This window comes from Lithobates pipiens, unplaced genomic scaffold, assembly GCF_037356315.1.
Source record: "Lithobates pipiens isolate NorthernLeopardFrog02 unplaced genomic scaffold, aLitPip1_a1.2 Scaffold_22, whole genome shotgun sequence".
NCBI classification, from domain to species: Eukaryota; Metazoa; Chordata; class Amphibia; order Anura; family Ranidae; genus Lithobates; species Lithobates pipiens.
In genome coordinates, this window is record NW_027507784.1 from 327,521,493 (window position 1) to 327,537,645 (window position 16,153).

The 16,153-nt window shown below is 40.9% G+C and overlaps 1 protein-coding gene across 1 annotated transcript in view; it reads left to right on the forward strand.

The window, feature by feature from the left end:
- RABEP2 (rabaptin, RAB GTPase binding effector protein 2) overlaps nt 1-15,720 on the forward strand; it is a 38,869-nt gene extending 23,149 nt beyond the window's left edge. The window contains 3 exon segments of the mRNA XM_077449616.1: nt 9,264-9,362; nt 9,598-9,714; nt 13,413-15,720. Coding sequence (XP_077305742.1) covers nt 9,264-9,362; nt 9,598-9,714; nt 13,413-13,514 — 318 coding nt within the window. The 3' untranslated portion in view covers nt 13,515-15,720.
- The last annotated feature ends 433 nt before the right edge of the window (nt 15,721-16,153 follow it).

Consider the following 16,153-nt stretch of genomic DNA (forward strand, 5'->3'; position numbering starts at 1 on the left):
TGCAATTCCTTAATGTAGGTAAGTTTTGGATCAGAGGGTAGTTTAATATAAGTATTGGTATCACCCAAAATTCTATCAATTTCTGCCTCATAATCCGCCCGATCCAGCACCACAATAGCACCACCCTTGTCAGCAGGCCTAATGACAAGATCTTTACTCTCACAAAGTGAGTCCAAACCTTCCTGCAATACTTTTTTCATTTTGCATCTCTTCACTTCTAGTGCATCCAGGTCTCTTAAGACAACATCTCTAAAGACACGTAATGCAGCAGGGAGAGTGCCAGGAGGGTTAAAAAGTGAGGCATTAGCCAAGCCTGAATGAACAACCTGTGGAACTACATTATTTGATGTATTAAGATTATGTGTGTTGGATGATCCCATCATATATCTTTTAATATTTATCTTCCTCACAAACTTATGTACATCCATATAAGTTTGGAATTTATTTAGTCTAGCTGGGGGTACAAACTTCAAACCTTTGTCAAGAATTAGTTGTTCAGACTCTGACAAAGTTTTGGAGCTCAAATTAAAGATGCCCTTACCAATTACATTCTTGGCCTTTTTAATTGTTCGGGCTCTCCTCCCCCCTCTGGTTCCTCTCCTCTTTCTCCCAGTCTTTTTATGCCTTGTGTGGGTTTGTGAAAACCCCAACTAGTAGGTGCATTAAGGCCCAAAGAGCCCCCAGCAGGCTGTTCCTTGGTAGGGACCTGATGGAATTTGGTTCTTAAAGGTTCCTGGACTGGGACAAAAGGGGCTTGCGAGTTACCTTCAGTCACAGGGGTGTTAAGATCGCTTAGTGGGAAGAAGGAGTTTCCAGTGGGAATGCCATAATTCCACTCCGAAAATCCTCCCATATCATAATAAGGGGAGGGGTTATGATCCCAATAGTTACCCCCTTGGGAATTCCACCCATCATAATAATTATTGGGGGGACCTCTTCCTCTTGTATTGGAATGTTGTACCCAACCTCTCCCACGGGGTGGGTAGTTCATGTTGTGGGGGAGAGTGTATTCTCCATTCACATTCCCATGCCCATTATATGGTCTCGACGTGCCAAAAGGTCTAAATTGGCCCCGAGGGGGAAATGCACCCCTATTGTTACCACGCCCTCTCCGGGGGGAAGGGTGTGCATAGTTAGTGTTGTTGGACTGGACTTTGTTCATGGATTGAGGACGCTTTTGATTAAACGATTGTGGAGGTGGCCCAGGTTGTGAGACTGTCTCTACTACAGGGCCCACTGTTTGTGTGGAACTCACCTCCATACATTCCTGTGTAGGACCCACTTCCAACAGTTTTTTTTGCCACTCAAAGACAATATTGTTATTATAATCAGCTAGATCCCTATTATATTTTTTCTTCTTTTTGGCCCTTTGATCTCTATCCTCTTTTTCAAGGATTTTTAATAGGTTCTGCGATTTTTCTTGATAATCTATACTTCCTTTGACTGGAAATAGCTTAGTTTGAATTTCTTTTATCTCATCATCTAATTTTGATAATTTAGAAGTTTTCCTCCCCACCAAAAATTTTAAAAAAGAGACACCTGCTTCATTAAAATATTTGTACCATTCCTCCAGATGTGTATCACCTTTTTGAGGTGCTACCTCCCACCTCAAGCTCCTAGGGACCATTGCATGTCTGATGTAAGTTTCCAGATAAGCAATGTCCCATTTAGTGTGGTTTTCGGAGATCATGAGATTTTTTAATCTCATGAAACTTCCTCCCAAATCATCTTCATCGTCTCTATAGAGTTCAAATACTCCATCGATGTTCACCACCTTAGTGGCTCGAAAGTCAAAAATATCCATGAAGGCTATATAGAAGAACCCAGTGAAGGGTATTGTTAACCCAGCAGCAGTAAAAAATGTCAGAACAGTGCAAATGGAAAAAATTATTCCGCGCTAGGGAAAAAAACAAACTCAAATGTACTAAATGTGAAACAGGCTGCAGCAATAGATGTGATACAACACCAAACAAGTATACAGAAACAAAAAACTGCGCCAACCCTACAATAAAGAATGTCAAAAAGTAATAACAAAATAAATAGGCATTAACCTTAAATGATTATGACAATGGAAAAACAGCTTAAGTGCATAAAGAACACAGCAATGTGTAAAGTAAAAAACATAAATAAAAGTCCATTCAAAAGAAGTTCCTATGTGGATCCAAAATAAGCGTTTGTGACACCGCGGTGATTAGAAACGATCCAAAAGCTCAAAAAAGTGCCCGTCACCATACAATGAATGTGCTTACCAGAGAATAAGCAATTTGGGCATGTGTGTATAATCGATGAGTCCCATCAAAAGATATCCTCCTTTTTGGTGAGTCAAATCTCCATCTCCCAATAATGCCCTCCAGGTATTAATATGCTTCGTGGAGCTCAGTAATTCCCGAAAAAGAAAGGGGCTAACATGGCATGATATCGTTTGAACAATTTATTAAAGAAAAAGGTAGCACACTTACATGTGGATGAGTAAAATACAGCTTTGTATAAACAGTAAAAAAAACCGGCCGGTAAAACAAGAGCCCGTCCTCCTCTCGAACAGCGTGGTGGCGTCACTGCGTGCCCTCCCAGACGCGTTTCGTCATACCTGACGTTGTCAATGGGGAACGGGCAGCGCAGTGACGCTCCACCTTATAAAGATACTACAGCGTACCAAGCCTCATTCTGAGATGCAGGGCTGGGTACTGGCACGCCATATTGAATAATGGCAAATAGCCCTAACGATGCGATCTGTCCCCTGCTGGTGATCTAAAAGGACTACGATATACTGTAGATCGCTGACTTGATGAACATCATGCAGATGCAGCAGATATTCAAAAAATATGTAAAATAAAAATCAAGTGAATAAAAAAGGCTTGCGCATTTTGAAAATGACATTAAATGCTGGCTCGTGAGTGTTAGTGCGCCGCCGGGTGCACAGTAAATATTGCGCCGGCACCGCACAACATCCCAATATATAAAAACGGAAGAAATCTTAAAAATAAAGGGGAATTGGCCAAATAGTGGGATAAGTAACATTAAATCATGTAAGGGGATCGGTGCAAAAAAAACATATTAAACCGCATTCGACATATCTAACATGTCTATCCCCTATACATCAATGGTCACTACATATATATAAATAGCCAAAAAAAACACATTGATCAGAGGGTCTGTAGGCTATATAATGACCGACGAGGGTTTTATCAATACGAACGAAAAACCACAAATCCGAAATGAAAGGGATATAATCAAATATGATAAAAAATAAAAAATAAAAAATAAAAAAATAAGGAATAAAGATAAAAATCAAAAAATTAAAATATGTAATGCATAAAATCTGTACAAAAACAAATATAATGAAAATATCCCATATCTAGATATCATAGCCCAGTCCAACATCTCAGAACTGGCAAAGCCGCAAAAGCTATCATGGTACATATAAAGAATAAATTTGACATACATAATACATAAAGAATATATATGTGTCTTACATAAGGTTCTCAACCATAATATTGGGAATGGAAAAGAAAATGAATCAGGAATTGTCAATGAAGGCATTGACATCGGTGTCAATATTAAGTCCAAAGGGGATATAAGTTTTGAGACGATGGACCCAAGACATCTCGAGTTTTGAAATTTCCCTCACTAAAGAGCTGCCCCGCCAATGAGGCTTATATTTGTCAATCCCTAAAAAAAGGGTCTTGGAAGGGTCTTTGTTGTGAAATCTCAAGTAGTGCTTAGACACAGAATGATTTGGGAAACCAATAATAATGTTAGTTATGTGTTCATTAAGTCTGACCTGTAGGGGGCGTTTTGTGCGTCCCACATATTGCAGCCCACAAGGGCATTGCAACATGTAGACCACTCCCGTGGTGACACATGTAATACATGGTTTGATGATATGATCTAATCCAGTGGCCATACTCCGAAAAGTGGTGGTCCGTCTCTGATTGCAGGAGTTCAGAGAACAGACCCTACACTTTCCGCATTTGTAAAATCCAGTGAGTTGGTCAAAAAAACCCCTACTCCTAACGGGAGGGTCAACAACATTGGGTGCTATACGATTACGTAATGACGGAGCACCTCTAAATACCACTTGAGGTTTCTCACTTATCACATTTTTTAAAGTGGCATCACTACTAACAATGTGCCAGTGTTTATTTATAAGTTTTTTTATACTCTTCTGTTGAAGAGAATAAGTAGTTATAAAAGGGACTTTTCCATGAAAATCATTTATACGTGGACCCCTTTCAACTAACAGGTCATCACGATTAATGTTGGTCACTTCATTAAGGGTTTTAATCAAAAAATCTTGTTGGTATCCCTTTTCCAAAAATCTGGAAGTAAGTATTTCGGCCTGTACATGAAATTCCTCTATTCTGGAGCAATTTCGTCTGAGTCTAATATATTGACTTTTGGGGACTGCTCTAAGCCAGGGGATGTGGTGACAGCTGTCGATAGGAATGAATGAATTCCTATCTGTGTCTTTAAAGAATGTCGAAGTGACAAAACGATCCTCTACTTTGTCAGAGTCTGAACAACTAATTCTTGACAAAGGTTTGAAGTTTGTACCCCCAGCTAGACTAAATAAATTCCAAACTTATATGGATGTACATAAGTTTGTGAGGAAGATAAATATTAAAAGATATATGATGGGATCATCCAACACACATAATCTTAATACATCAAATAATGTAGTTCCACAGGTTGTTCATTCAGGCTTGGCTAATGCCTCACTTTTTAACCCTCCTGGCACTCTCCCTGCTGCATTACGTGTCTTTAGAGATGTTGTCTTAAGAGACCTGGATGCACTAGAAGTGAAGAGATGCAAAATGAAAAAAGTATTGCAGGAAGGTTTGGACTCACTTTGTGAGAGTAAAGATCTTGTCATTAGGCCTGCTGACAAGGGTGGTGCTATTGTGGTGCTGGATCGGGCGGATTATGAGGCAGAAATTGATAGAATTTTGGGTGATACCAATACTTATATTAAACTACCCTCTGATCCAAAACTTACCTACATTAAGGAATTGCAAAAATTGGTTAAGGTAGGGCAGGTAGCTGGTTTTTTGAACAACAAAGAGAGCCATTTCCTGATCCCTAGAGCTCCACGTACACCGATCCTGTACTACTTACCTAAAATACATAAGAATCCTGTCTGCCCCCCGGGAAGACCTATCATTAGTGGTATTGATTCCATCACTTCCCGGGTGGGCAGATATATCGATTCATATCTGCAGCCTTTGGTCCAAATGACTCCCTCTTATGTTAAAGATACGAGACATGTCATCAACCTTTTAGAAAACCTGTCTGCTGGTCCTGATACATGGATGGTCACGGCAGATGTGGCCTCCCTGTATACGAGTATTCCGCATAACTTAGGCTTTGCTGCAGTCCATTCCTATTTAGATAGAGACCCTAGGCTCTCTACCCAGCAGGTAGCTTTCCTTATGTCTCTCCTGGAGTTCGCTGCTTCCCATAACTATTTTTGGTTTGGGAGCCAGTTCTATAGACAAACTATGGGCGTAGCTATGGGGGCTAAATATGCCCCTAGCTTGGCCAATCTCTTCATGGCCAAGTGGGAGGAGGATGTCATCTATGCCCACAATATACCTCAGATTGGATTGTGGGCTAGGTATATAGATGACATCCTCCTCCTTTGGAATGGCCAGGAGAGTGAGTTGAGGAACTTTTTAGAGTCCTTGAATAACAACGAAAGGGGCATAAGTCTCAGTTACGAGTTGAGTCAGGTAAAAATTAATTTTCTGGACTTGAATATTTCAGTGGTAGAGGATCGTTTTGTCACTTCGACATTCTTTAAAGACACAGATAGGAATTCATTCATTCCTATCGACAGCTGTCACCACATCCCCTGGCTTAGAGCAGTCCCCAAAAGTCAATATATTAGACTCAGACGAAATTGCTCCAGAATAGAGGAATTTCATGTACAGGCCGAAATACTTACTTCCAGATTTTTGGAAAAGGGATACCAACAAGATTTTTTGATTAAAACCCTTAATGAAGTGACCAACATTAATCGTGATGACCTGTTAGTTGAAAGGGGTCCACGTATAAATGATTTTCATGGAAAAGTCCCTTTTATAACTACTTATTCTCTTCAACAGAAGAGTATAAAAAAACTTATAAATAAACACTGGCACATTGTTAGTAGTGATGCCACTTTAAAAAATGTGATAAGTGAGAAACCTCAAGTGGTATTTAGAGGTGCTCCGTCATTACGTAATCGTATAGCACCCAATGTTGTTGACCCTCCCGTTAGGAGTAGGGGTTTTTTTGACCAACTCACTGGATTTTACAAATGCGGAAAGTGTAGGGTCTGTTCTCTGAACTCCTGCAATCAGAGACGGACCACCACTTTTCGGAGTATGGCCACTGGATTAGATCATATCATCAAACCATGTATTACATGTGTCACCACGGGAGTGGTCTACATGTTGCAATGCCCTTGTGGGCTGCAATATGTGGGACGCACAAAACGCCCCCTACAGGTCAGACTTAATGAACACATAACTAACATTATTATTGGTTTCCCAAATCATTCTGTGTCTAAGCACTACTTGAGATTTCACAACAAAGACCCTTCCAAGACCCTTTTTTTAGGGATTGACAAATATAAGCCTCATTGGCGGGGCAGCTCTTTAGTGAGGGAAATTTCAAAACTCGAGATGTCTTGGGTCCATCGTCTCAAAACTTATATCCCCTTTGGACTTAATATTGACACCGATGTCAATGCCTTCATTGACAATTCCTGATTCATTTTCTTTTCCATTCCCAATATTATGGTTGAGAACCTTATGTAAGACACATATATATTCTTTATGTATTATGTATGTCAAATTTATTCTTTATATGTACCATGATAGCTTTTGCGGCTTTGCCAGTTCTGAGATGTTGGACTGGGCTATGATATCTAGATATGGGATATTTTCATTATATTTGTTTTTGTACAGATTTTATGCATTACATATTTTAATTTTTTGATTTTTATCTTTATTCCTTATTTTTTTTTTTTTTATTTTTTTTTTTTTATCATATTTGATTATATCCCTTTCATTTCGGATTTGTGGTTTTTCGTTCGTATTGATAAAACCCTCGTCGGTCATTATATAGCCTACAGACCCTCTGATCAATGTGTTTTTTTTGGCTATTTATATATATGTAGTGACCATTGATGTATAGGGGATAGACATGTTAGATATGTCGAATGCGGTTTAATATGTTTTTTTTGCACCGATCCCCTTACATGATTTAATGTTACTTATCCCACTATTTGGCCAATTCCCCTTTATTTTTAAGATTTCTTCCGTTTTTATATATTGGGATGTTGTGCGGTGCCGGCGCAATATTTACTGTGCACCCGGCGGCGCACTAACACTCACGAGCCAGCATTTAATGTCATTTTCAAAATGCGCAAGCCTTTTTTATTCACTTGATTTTTATTTTACATATTTTTTGAATATCTGCTGCATCTGCATGATGTTCATCAAGTCAGCGATCTACAGTATATCGTAGTCCTTTTAGATCACCAGCAGGGGACAGATCGCATCGTTAGGGCTATTTGCCATTATTCAATATGGCGTGCCAGTACCCAGCCCTGCATCTCAGAATGAGGCTTGGTACGCTGTAGTATCTTTATAAGGTGGAGCGTCACTGCGCTGCCCGTTCCCCATTGACAACGTCAGGTATGACGAAACGCGTCTGGGAGGGCACGCAGTGACGCCACCACGCTGTTCGAGAGGAGGACGGGCTCTTGTTTTACCGGCCGTTTTTTTTTACTGTTTATACAAAGCTGTATTTTACTCATCCACATGTAAGTGTGCTACCTTTTTCTTTAATAAATTGTTCAAACGATATCATGCCATGTTAGCCCCTTTCTTTTTCGGGAATTACTGAGCTCCACGAAGCATATTAATACCTGGAGGGCATTATTGGGAGATGGAGATTTGACTCACCAAAAAGGAGGATATCTTTTGATGGGACTCATCGATTATACACACATGCCCAAATTGCTTATTCTCTGGTAAGCACATTCATTGTATGGTGACGGGCACTTTTTTGAGCTTTTGGATCGTTTCTAATCACCGCGGTGTCACAAACGCTTATTTTGGATCCACATAGGAACTTCTTTTGAATGGACTTTTATTTATGTTTTTTACTTTACACATTGCTGTGTTCTTTATGCACTTAAGCTGTTTTTCCATTGTCATAATCATTTAAGGTTAATGCCTATTTATTTTGTTATTACTTTTTGACATTCTTTATTGTAGGGTTGGCGCAGTTTTTTGTTTCTGTATACTTGTTTGGTGTTGTATCACATCTATTGCTGCAGCCTGTTTCACATTTAGTACATTTGAGTTTGTTTTTTTCCCTAGCGCGGAATAATTTTTTCCAATGGCTATAGTGTCTCTTGGGTTTCAAGACCTTCAGTCCCTTCTCACCATATTCAATATGGCTATATTTTCTTGTTGGGTCCCAAGGCCTTTAGTCGCTTCCCACCATTAAGGGTATGGTTATAGTATTTCCTTGGTCCCAAGCCCTTTAGTCACTTCTCATCATAACCAGTAAGGCTATAGTGTCTTGTTGGGTCCCAAGGCCTTTAGTCACTTCTCACCATAACCAGTAAGGCTATACTGTCTTGTTGGGTCCCAAGGCCTTTAGTCCCTTCCCACTATTGCAGATAAGGTTATACTGTCCCCTTGGTCCCAAGCCCTTTAGTCGCTTCTCACCATAACCAGTAAGGCTATACTGTCTTGTTGGGTCCCAAGGCCTTTAGTCCCTTCCCACTATTGCAGATAAGGTTATACTGTCCCCTTGGTCCCAAGCCCTTTAGTCGCTTCTCACCATAACCAGTAAGGCTATACTGTCTTGTTGTGTCCCAAGGCCTTTGGTCCCTTCCCACCATTACAGGTATAGTTCTACTGGCTTCTTGGGTCCCAAGCTCTTTAGCCGCTTCTTACAGTAACTGGTATGGTCATTCCATCTTGTTGGATCCCAAGCCCTTTAGGCGCTTTTCACAATACCGGTATTCCGTCACGTTGAGTCCCAAGCCCCACTCCATAGAGGCCATAGTTTTCATACACTAAACTTATAAGACCAAATTCACCTTTAAATAAACAGGTCTCTATACCTCCTAGCTCATGATTTCTTATCTTCTGATAAATGTACATTGAACTGGTGATAATCCACGATGAACCAATCATGTTGATTATACTGGGCAGTAATAAGCCAACACAGATTGATTTTCTCTTCTCCTTCCCCTACAGACAGAGCTGCAGTTGCAGGAGTCGGAGACTCAGGTCCAGAAGCTGTGGGAGTCTCTGGGTGAACAAGAGAAGCTTCTTCAGAATGAGAAGGAGGAGAAGGTATGAAGACTTCCATAGTGTAAAAAAGGTTGCATGCGGTTTAGCTTATCTCTGCTCAGAGAGGCAGATAAAAGTTATCAACTCATAAAAGATCATAAGAAAGCTAACCTTTCTACTGCTAGCAAGCATAGTAGGGAGCACATCAATTAAAATGATCATTACAAAAAACACTTTCTCTGAAGGTTCTGGGCCCTATTTCTGGTCTTCACTGTGTCTCACTAACTTGTTTCTTCAGGCTTCTCTTGAGCAAGCGCTGAGCGAGGAGAGGAACAAGATCGGCAGACTGCAGACTGAACTGAACACCAGCGAGGAGGTGCAAAGGGACTTTGTCCGACTGTCCCAGAGACTGCAGGTGACTCCAACTTCATTTTATCTAAGTTATCTAAACCCACGTGGTTTACATAAATGTATACATGTATAATTTCATACGATTATTTTTAATTTAAAGTTCCAGCCAGCAGATGTAGCTGTAGGCTACTTTTCACATGTTGGTCAGGCTAGCTTTTATTTGTTTTTCTGGAAATAAAAAAATGCTTACTTGCAGAGCTTACTAATTTACATACACAATTGATTAAAGCCTGGTACACACCACTAGTTTTTCTTCATCCAAACCAGAAAAAGACTGACAGCTCCAGTTGGAGAGGCTGACAATCCGATGTTAGTACAGCGATCTTTCCTGCTGTTCTATTGTATTCTGGCAGGGGGATGGCCCTCCTGCCAGAACACTCTGGTCAGCGCTCTCAGCCATTGTCTGAGAGTACTGATTGGGAGCAGGTCGGCCAGCTTTTGTCGGACCGGCTTCCATACACATGGGTCAAAGGGTGCCAGTTTCTATTGAACCGGCCATTGTCACCCGACATTCGGCCAGTGTGTACTAGGCTTAAGGCCTGGTTCTCACCTATACATTTTCTAATGTGTTTTTAGTTTTGCAGAAACACACTACAGTCCATTTAACATCGTTTATGTTCATATCTGTGCATTTTATGGAAGGGTCCAGGGACTTTTTTTCTAGTTTTTGGTTCTGTAGACCTTCAGTGGATCAGAAACGTGTATTGAAAAATGCCCCTGGATTATGCAAACTACAACCTGCATAGGTGTGAACCAGGCCTAAGTGAGGGTGCAATCCCTCCCCTCTATAAACGGTAATCACTAAAGCGATAGCGCTCAGAGGACCTCCTCAGATTTCTTAGTGATTATTGTACAATCATCGATGTAGTTAGTCCTTCATAGGTAACAATGAAACCAAGTGCAGACTTGCAATTATGTTAATTTAGTTTAGCAATTATGTCATGCCCTCCTCTTTCCCTGCTTTGTACAGCACCATATAATCATTGAGAGGGTAGTCTGAAAGTAAACGGCTTCTTCTTGAGTCTATGTTTAGAACCTCATTCCCCAACCCTTTTTCAGTTGTGGCTCTGTCCGTGCACCCTATTCTGAAATGAAAAAAAAATGAATTCAGTGAGAAACCTGAGCTTGGGACAAGGCGCACAGCTGAATTGGTGACAAAGTTGTAGTAAAGTCTTGTGGGCGAAAAAAAAAAGTTTTCTCCTCCAAGGCCATATCATAATGTGCTAATATGCCTACCTTGAAATAAAGCCTGCTGCACGAGCTTCCATCTTCACCCAGGTCTTCCTTCCAGGTTTGGGGGCTCCGGCCCATGGACTGGATGAGACGCGATGACGTCACTCCCGCACATGCACGGCACACAGCTGTGCAGGAATGGCACGGGTATTCCGTACCTTCAGAACGCATGCATCGGTGATGTCACCAGCTGCTGCTCGCCTGAATAGCTCAGATATTCATTTTACCTACAGGTAAGCTTTATTATAAGCTTACCTGTAGGTAAAAATCACAAATGAGAGTTTACTACCACTTTAACTTCACATCAGAAACAACCCTTCACATCAGAAGTCACTCCATCCGGATTTACGGAGTATTCCCCCCTTTGGGATAATAATAACCTAGATGAAGTACAGAAGATAGGACAAGTAAGGGAATGGGAAAGGAATGGTATAAAATGTATTCATCAGATCTACCAGAATGGTAATCTGAAACAATTCCAAGAGCTAAGAGATCAGTTTGCTATTCCGAGGAAGTCTTTTTTTAGATATTTACAGATAAGACACGCGTTGAGAAAACAGTTCGGGGAAGAGGCAATAAGATGGTGTGAGATACCAGCAATTAAAAATATATTACGAGCAAAATCAGGGAAAGGGTTAATATCTAATACCTACGTAAACCTGTGTAGAAAGACTCAGGTAAAAGGGCAGGAGCAAAAGAACAGGAGAAAATGGGAGGGAGATGTGGGAAGCATCTCGGAAGATCATTGGGAGAGGATTCTTGAGCTGGCACCTTGGGTGTCCATTTCCCCCCCTCAAAAGCTGGCTCACCTATTTTTGTTGTATAGAGCATACTACACCCCCAAGAGACTTTTTTTGTTTGGTAGAAGAAGTGATGCGGCCTGCCCTAGGTGTGGAAGGAATGAGGCAGATATGATACACATGTTCTGGAGATGCCCCAAGCTGTACCGCTATTGGAGAGAGGTAGTGACGATAATTAATCAGGTTTTTGAGATAGAAATAGAAATGGAACCAATAGGCTGCGTCTTGGGGTGGATAGAGGGGGGTGGCTATCCCAAATATAGCAAACTGGCGAAAATAAGGTCCCTTTTTCAGGCTAGGAAATTGATAGCCCATAAGTGGCAGTCTCCAATACCCCCTACTAGTAGAGAGTGGGTACAGAATATGAACAGGGTTATCCTTAAGGAAAAGGTTGCTTACATAAGACAGGGTGGTATTAAAAAATTTGATAGGATCTGGAAGATGTGGTATGAGAAAATAAACGATGGGGTTTATATTTAAAAAGAGGATGAGTAGTCTGTCAAGGAATAGTGGGAGAAGTGTGCTTGAGTGAGTGGGGGGGTGGATAGTTAAGAAATAGTGTAAGGAGTGGATGTGATTGAGTGGGGGAATGAGACGAATGTGGTGAATGGTAGGATGTAAAAGGGTTAAAATGTAATTTGTAGAATCTTTGGTTGTATATTAAAAGGTTGTATGTTATGTTTAAAATGAGAAAAGAAAATTAATAAAGAGATAAAGTTTAAAGAAGTCACTCCATCCTATAAAAGGTCCCCCATGATATCAGTGGTCCCCACATGACATCGGAGTCACCCCTTCACATCAGAGCCCCCCCATACATAAGAGCCCCTCATCACATCAGAGTTGTCTCGTTACTTCAAAGGCCTCTTATACATGATTATCTTCATCGCCACAGAGTCCCTCTTTACAGAGCCCCCTCCTCGCATCACAGTCACACCTTTTGGCTCCAGTAGCGTAGCAAAGGGCAGGTGTGGAAGTGGACTTCAGTCTTCTCCCGCATGCCGCCTGCCCTGGATCTGAGTCATGCGTTGCCATAGTGCAGGTGAGCTAGCTGCCATCACCAAAGCAAAGCAACAAATTACACCTTGCATCCAGGCCCTGGAGCATCTTTGGTTATTATGTGGCTGGTGGCCAGCCTGCCTACACAATGGCGCAACTCATGATGCAGGATAAATTGAGTCTCATGGCAACCTGACTGAACCAAGGCAGCACCCCAGGGTGCCCTGGCACCCTGGTTGAGAAACGCTGCTTTTGAAAACCATAGTCCATTGTGTGCACCCTATAGTAAATGTTCATTTGCAAAGAAAAGATTTTGTATAACTAGGACTGCTTAAGTGGTCAGATAATAGATATCTAAAGCTCCTTGGACTCTTTCATCTTGTGGCCTGGCATACCCAACCAAGGGGAGTCTTACTAGAACCAGTTCACTTGTTGAACAGTTTTTTTTTTTTCATTTTATTACAGGAATAGACTTTCAAATTCCCAGCTCTTCTAGGCTATGTCTTTGTTGAAATTAAAAAAAATCTGACAGAAGATCCAACTCTTCCTTAATCCAATACAAAAACAAATTTGGGCTGAAGTTGGGCTTTAAATATTCCAGTTACTGCATATCTTTTTTTGCTTGGATCAGATTTTTGTCTTATTGACATTTATTTGTTTTGGTGTATCGCAGGTCAGCCTGGAGAAGATCAGACAGGCCACTTCAATAAAGGATGTGCAAGAAATTTTAGAAGGCACCCGGCTCACAGAGGTCAGCCCTTCAAATGACACCTGATCATCACAGCCCTAAATGATGCATCCACGTGATCTCTGGTGGCTTTAATTTGGACGGTGCAAGACCTATGATTTTTGCTGAACTTGTTTCTGCCTGCTTTGCTCCTGTGCTTCTCAGCAATGTCTTCCAACCCTCCTGTTTGATTTCTGTTACCCTGATATACAGCACAGACTCCAGTACAGAGCTGAGCGTTATCTCAGGTCAGCGGAAATAACTCTGGCTTTAAAAAAAAAAAAAAAGGAAGTTGAAACCAAAAAGCAATATATTTAAAATAAATCTGCAGGATGAGAGCGTAAATGAAGGTCATCTCAAGGCAGTAACCCCTGTTAAAAGGAAACTTGTCAGGATAGAAGTGTGAAAGCTTCTATTGGTGACTTGTGTTTGCAATGTAAAGCTCCAGGGCTATCGTCCTTAAAGTGGATCTTCACTGCACCTGAGCACCACAAACCAAAAACACAATTTCATATATTCAAAGCAAACTCCCCCATCCATCCATGTCTCTATGCTTTATTTTGTTGAGAAATCACTTTCAAAAATAACCCCCTAGCATTCTGGCTGAGGCCATCTTAAGGGTAGATGATTCATGTAGCATTTACTTTCTGGAATCCATCTGTCCTTAGTTCAAGCATGCTTGAAAGTGTTTTTTAGCTGAGAAAACCCATCCTCCTCTCCTGAAAACTCCTGGGATATATGAGAAGAATGAGTGTAGATCGCGCTGGACTGACTCTATCAGTCAGTTTTGTAGATTGGTAGGGTGTGGGCAGAGGGAAAGAATTAGTTTCCAGAAGTCCATGCCCAGTTTGGAAAAAGGTGGGGATGAGCCCTGCTATGGGTTTGGGCTGCTGCCTCGGTGTGCGTCCTAAAGCTTGACTCCACATGTAATGTAGAAGAAAGAATAAAGGCACTCAAGGTAATCAAAGAGGTAATTAATTAGTATTTTATTTGAAGTTTCAGCAATAAAAATAGGCCAACATGTTTTGGGGGAACTAGAGACTCCCCCTTCATCAGGGCTCCTAGTACAAATAGTTATGGAATGATCCTGTTGGAGGGTGCCTTAGGCACATAGATCTGGACAGAACACACAGCCAGCGCTGAGGACTTCTAACTTCCAACAGGATCATTCCACAACTATTTTTACTAGTAGCCCCGATGAAGGGGGAGTGGCTAGTCCCCCGAAACGCGTTGGCCTCTTTTTATTTCTCAAACTGCAAATAAAATACAAATTAATTACCTCTTCAATCACTGGGCGCTCCTTTATCTTCATGTCTCCTGTGATGTATGACATCATTTGTCTAATTGGGAGAGTGAAGTTCCACTTTAAGGTCCTTATCAATGGGCTTTTGCTCATGTCAGAACTTTTCCCCCAGCCCCCCTTATAGAAGTCAATAGAAATGCAAAAGCAGGTTGATGGAGCTTAGTAGGAGGGCATTCAAAGGTTATAAAGATGTCGGCTGCAGGTCACATGACCCTGTCAATTAATTCTATGCTTCCAGAAGAATCTCAGACTGATATCAAGTACAAGTGGAATGCACCTGGAAGAAGTTGCCATCGTTCATTGGCACAAGTCCAAAGCGTGTAGAGTCACACAGGCCTTTATCCTTACTACACTACCTAGCTAGTCGCTGACCTGGAACAAGCATGCAGCCAGAAAAGTATTGGCAACCTAAAATGCATATACTTGCTTTATAAGCGACTGCTAAATGCTAAAGCAAGGATAAGGATGTCACTGACAGAGTTTGGATCTTCCAAGCCAAGCCGGCAATGGACACTTCCATATAGTTATGGCAACACGTTCCTGAAGACTTCTGACACTGGAAAATGTATACTGTGTATATATGTTAAATATGCAACACTAACACTAATGAAGGACACTAGAACTCGGTGCTGGTGACACCATATCAGTGTGGAATCTACAAGGATGGAATATTGGAGGAACACTGAAGGATGAAGATACCATTCTCAGACACAACACAATCTCAAAGGTTTTATAAAGCGGAACCAAAGCTTATTTTTAGGATGGACCAATCCTTATAGAAGATTCAGCCTTACCGTTCTCTAGATGTTCTCAGATTCCAGGGAGCTGATAGGACAAACAATATTGCTGTCACTGTAATGGGAGCTATAAGTGCACTTATAGTGCTGTACAAGCTTGTTACTAATGAATACTAAACATTGTTACGTTTTATTAAAGTTTTCTTTTATATCAGTTATAGTCTGTGTGTTTTTGTGTGTGGTTAAGGCTCCATTCACACTTGTGCGACTTTAAAAATTGTGCGATTTGGTTGAGTGCGACTTTATGACTTTGACCAATGTGATTGTTTTTGTTTTGTGCTCTACAAAGTCATTAGACAAACAAGATATTTGGGGGCCACACCCTAAAAGATGCATCAAAGATGGTGCAGTCATAAGACCATAGAACAGAACAAAATATTTAAAAAATACATTTACCTCCTGCAAGGCTATTTAAAACACCTAAACATAAAAAAAAAAAAAAAAAAAATGGGGATTGGGTCACACCAAATTGCTATATGGTGCTTAAAGCGGGAGTCCGCCGGGACTCCGCGTTTTTTTTTTTTTTTTTTAAAGTCAGCAGCTACAAATACTGCAGCTGCTGACTTTTAAAATAGTGACACTTACCT